The sequence below is a fragment of the Etheostoma cragini genome, chromosome 22 (genome assembly GCF_013103735.1).
Source record: "Etheostoma cragini isolate CJK2018 chromosome 22, CSU_Ecrag_1.0, whole genome shotgun sequence".
In the NCBI taxonomy this organism is placed as follows: domain Eukaryota; kingdom Metazoa; phylum Chordata; class Actinopteri; order Perciformes; family Percidae; genus Etheostoma; species Etheostoma cragini.
In genome coordinates this window covers 21,786,009-21,790,611 of record NC_048428.1, presented here as the reverse complement: position 1 = coordinate 21,790,611, position 4,603 = coordinate 21,786,009, and the positions used below count along the sequence as shown (strand labels likewise).

At 46.6% G+C, this 4,603-nt stretch overlaps 1 protein-coding gene across 1 annotated transcript in view; it reads right to left on the bottom strand.

Moving 5' to 3' along the window:
* Positions 1 to 1,393: 1,393 nt before the first annotated feature.
* LOC117938286 (phospholipase D1-like) overlaps positions 1,394 to 4,603 on the bottom strand; it is a 43,161-nt gene continuing 39,951 nt past the window's right edge. The window contains exons 21-23 of the mRNA XM_034862809.1: positions 3,706 to 3,923; positions 2,630 to 2,747; positions 1,394 to 2,339 (exon numbers count right to left, since the gene is read on the bottom strand). Coding sequence (XP_034718700.1) covers positions 2,115 to 2,339; positions 2,630 to 2,747; positions 3,706 to 3,923 — 561 coding nt within the window. The 3' untranslated portion in view covers positions 1,394 to 2,114. The remainder of the gene's footprint in view (positions 2,340 to 2,629; positions 2,748 to 3,705; positions 3,924 to 4,603) is intronic.

Here is a 4,603-nt window from a genome sequence, read left to right as displayed (position 1 = left end):
GGGGTGAGGCTGTTGAGGCCTCGGAGTTGATCACCTCCATTTTTCCTTCTTGTAAACACGACGGCAGGGTTGTGGAGTTCGGCGTCTGCCGGTCCACTTCTCTCCGTGTGTGTACGTGTGTTTGCGCGTGTGTGTGTTTTTTAACAACAATGTGTCTTAATAGGAGTCTCCACGATTTCCCAATAAAAACGGCTGAATTTCCCTTCTCTTAATTGATAATCTCCTCGCCTGCACCTGAAGTCGCTGTATCCCTCCTTCGCGAAGGCCGTCTCAAAGCCCTTATTGCTGCCCCGAGGAGCAAGGATAGAGGGAGGATGGAGGAGGGATCTCTGAGGAGCTATGAGCGAGGATAGAGGGTGAAGGTTTCTCTGAGGACATTAATTGAGGATAGAGGGTGAAGGGTTTTCTGAAGAGCTAGGATTGAGGTTACATAGAGTCAGAAGAGTTATGATCGAGGATGCATAGAGTCAGAGGAGCTATGATCAAAGATGCATAGAGTCAGAGGAGCTATGATCGAGGATACATAGAGTCAGAGGAGCTATGATCAAGGCTACATAGAGTCAGAGGAGCTATGATTGAGGCTACATAGAGTCAGAGGAGCTATGATCGAGGATACATAGAGTCAGAGGAGCTATGATCGAGGATACATAGAGTCAGAGGAGCTTAGCTCGAGGATAAATAGAGTTGGAGGAGCTATGATCGAGGATACATAGAATCAGAGGAGCTAAGATCAAGGATACATAGAGTGACAGAAGCTAGGATCGATGATACATAGAGTCAGAGGAGCTATGATTGAGGATACATAGAGTCAGAGGAGCTACGATCGAGGATACATAGAGTCAGATGAGCTAAGATCGAGGATACATAGAGTCAGATGAGCTATGATCGAGCATACATGGAGTCAGAGGAGCTACGATCGAGGATACATAGAGTCAGAGGAGCTACAATGGAGGAGACACAGAGTCAGAGGAGCTATGATTGAGGATACAGAGAGCAGCCTTCCCGGAAGCCGTGCAGCAAAAAGCCGTTGCCGACTCCACCCAAACAGCTGACAAATTCATGTAACGCTTCAGAAAAATGGACGTCTCGTCCTTCTAAAAAAACGATTCCTTGTTTCTTCTTGTCACAGATGATTGCCTTGCTTCTCTCCCATGTTTCCTCCGTGGGACAGACCGGGACGCGAGGAAGGGAAGCAAGTGGAGGAACCAGGGATGCAATTTAAGGAAAGTGAGATTTAGCCAAGCGAGTGGGATGTTGTTCACGCGCATTCAGCGGCACTGCTGTTACAGAGGCTTTGGTCACAACCTCAGCCGATGCCATTTTGGAAGTCACTTTGGCTGCCAATGCTGCAAATTCAGCTGGTGATCAGAACAAAAACTCAAGCTCTTTGTGGAAATAATGAGAACATGTCACGCTCTTGGAGTTTCCTCTCAGGCCGCAGCTGAATCCCATCATCTTCTGGGACCAGCAGCTGTGACTCCAAACAACATTTTAAAGGAAAATTACGGTTTGTACAACTACTACTACGGTAATATCTGCCGTAAAAACATGAAATAGAGAAAACTACTGGTACCAAAAGTGAGTCGAGCCGAACCGCGCAGGGGCAGTTTGGCATAAGAAGGTCAGACGTTTGCATCTCATGACCAAGCGTTATACGGTACAGCGACTCTCGAGCTATCCTTTAAACTCCAAAGGTGTTGTAGTTCAGACGGATAATGTTTCTGTGGAAAGATGCCCGGCCAGACTGCGCCAAAATCAAGGTATTAACCGCACAAACACCAGTTGTAATTATCATTCGGCTTTTTCCTTCAGCTTTCAAATTACATTTGAGCAGCAAATGTGCAACGGGCCAGTGTTAGTCCGCAGGCCACGGGTTGGGAACCACTGTAGTGCAGAGACTAAGAAAACCCCTTGCCTGGGAGGCTCGTTGGTCGTTGTCGTAACTTTAAAAAAACGTTTAAAGGAGTAAATAAATATAAACCTTGAAACGGGGGCGGTTCAGCTATTTTCAGCCAATATGACCTCCAAACTGGCCCCAGAGTGGACATAATCAGCCTGCAAGTCTTCCACAAGCAGCGCGTGAACACATGAACACACAGGTGGGTCGCTCTGTCTCAGGTCCAGGTCTCCATGGGCACCATGGCCTCCTTGGAGCCGATGGGGGGGAGCAGGTTCTGCTCGCACAGGAACTGGAGAGGGAACTGGACCACGAAGCCGCGGATCTTCTTCAGCTCTTCGTGAGCCTTGGCCGGGTCCTCCCGGTCCAGGCCCGGCTTGGCCAGGTAGCCCTCTAGCTCCAGGATGTTTCGAACGTCGCTGGACGGAAGAACACGGAACACCTGAAGAGAAGAGGACGGACGGACGGACAAGTCAGAGAGAGAACCAAGGGATTTGTATCGAGGAACTGGTTCTGAACTTCGGTTTAAGGGCGCTTTGCTTTCAACCTGTGGTTCGTTAGACTCGGTGCGATTTGGGGTTGAAGTTGTAAAATTTTTATTTATTTGGTTCGATATACTAAGTGTATAAATATACATACATATACATATATATATATATGTATATATATTACTGAAATAACCCATTTTTTCTGATTCTGATTGTGATTTTGTGACATGAACATCTCACGGACCTTCTGGTAGATGGAGGCGTTGCGAGCGCTGGTGGCCATCCAGACCTCCTTGTAGAACTGGTCACTGACGGGATCCGACACGTCGATGGAGGGATCGGTGTGAGCGCCCAAAATCACCCTGAGGCAAGATAGAGAGACAGAGACAGCGAGAGAGAGAGAGAGAGAGAGACGGAAATGGAGAGAGAAAGAGAGAGAGAACGAGAGAAACAAGACAAAGTTTGTCAAGAGAACATGAACTCGGTACAAGATGGATTCAGGATTGTGGGAGAACTTTTTCACACTCGCAAACAAACAAACATTTCAGTGGGGGGAGAGAGAGAGAGAGAGAGAGAGAGAGAGAGAGAGAGAGAGAGAGAGAGAGAGAGAGAGAGAGAGAAGGGGAGGTTAAGAGATATCTTGACACACAGAGGACACCAGAAAGGGAAATGGTGAAACTGAGCAGGATGTTGCGAGCTGTGATGTTAGGCAACAAGAAGCAGACGTGATGACGACACTTAAAGGAGGAAGAAGTCCAATAAACTCGGATCTGACATCTTCGGCCTGTGGGACCAGTCTTCATCACTGCAGACCCTTTGATACTGTCAGTGTTCGAATCATTTGACGTTGTTCAAATTCTGTTGACTCTTCTGAAATCAGCTGTTATTCAAACAGGCTTTAAGTGAGACGAGAGTTTTTAAGTCTGATTTGATGAACCTGTGTTTTTCTTTTGCATTCTGTATGAGTGTTGATGCACGATGTCTCTGTCCCCTAAATTTCTCTTACATCATGTTAAATATCTTTTAACTATCACCTTAATTTATGTCTGCAAAGATGCACCAGACAGACAGACAGACAGACAGACAGACAGACAGACAGACAGACAGACAGACATACAGACAGACAGACAGACAGACAGACAGACAGACAGACAGACAGACATACAGACAGACAGACAGACACAGACAGACAGACAGACAGACAGACACAGACAGACAGACAGACAGACAGACAGAGAGACAGACACAGACAGACAGACAGACAGACAGACACAGACAGACAGACAGACAGACAGACAGAGAGACAGGATGTTTCAGTACTTGAAGCACTCAAGGCGGAGCTGCAGAGCGTATTTTCCAGCTTGGTACTCCTGGCCGTCCATCACCGCGGTAACCGTCTCCGAGTCCTCCACGATCACGGCCACCTCGCTGTCTCTCTTTCCCAGCATGCTCCGGTCGTTGATGTTGGCAGAACCTGCAGGAACACGAGGGAACAGGGAGACCAGTGACATCCCAGAGTCCTCCAGCAGGCGGCGCTGCTACACCAGATCTCACACTCACATCTTCTAAGATCAATATCAGGATGGGCATGTGTGTGTATGATGGTATCCATGTGTGTGTATGATGGTATATGCATGTGTGTGTGTGTGATGGTATGTATGTGTGTGTATGATGGGTATGCATGTGTGTGTGTGTGATGGTATGCATGTGTGTGTATGATGGGTATGCATGTGTGTGTATGATGGGTATGCATGTGTGTGTATGAGGGTGTGTATGTGTGATGGTATGTATGTGTGTGTATGATGGTATATGCATGTGTGTGTATGCGGGTGTGTATGTGTGATGGTATGTATGTGTGTGTATGATGGTATATGCATGTGTGTGTATGAGGGTGTGTATGTGTGATGGTATGTATGTGTGTGTATGATGGTATTTATGTGTGTATGATGGTATTTATGTGTGTGTATGATGGTATATGCATGTGTGTGTATGATGGTATATGCATGTGTGTGTATGATGGTGTGTATGTGTGTATGATGGTATATGCATGTGTGTGTATGATGGTATATGCATGTGTGTGTATGATGGTGTGTATGTGTGTGTATGATGGAATGTATGTGTGTATGATGGTATTCATGTGTGTGTATGATGGTATGCATGTGTGTGTATGATGGTATGCATGTGTGTGTATGATGGGTATGTATGTGTGTGTATGATG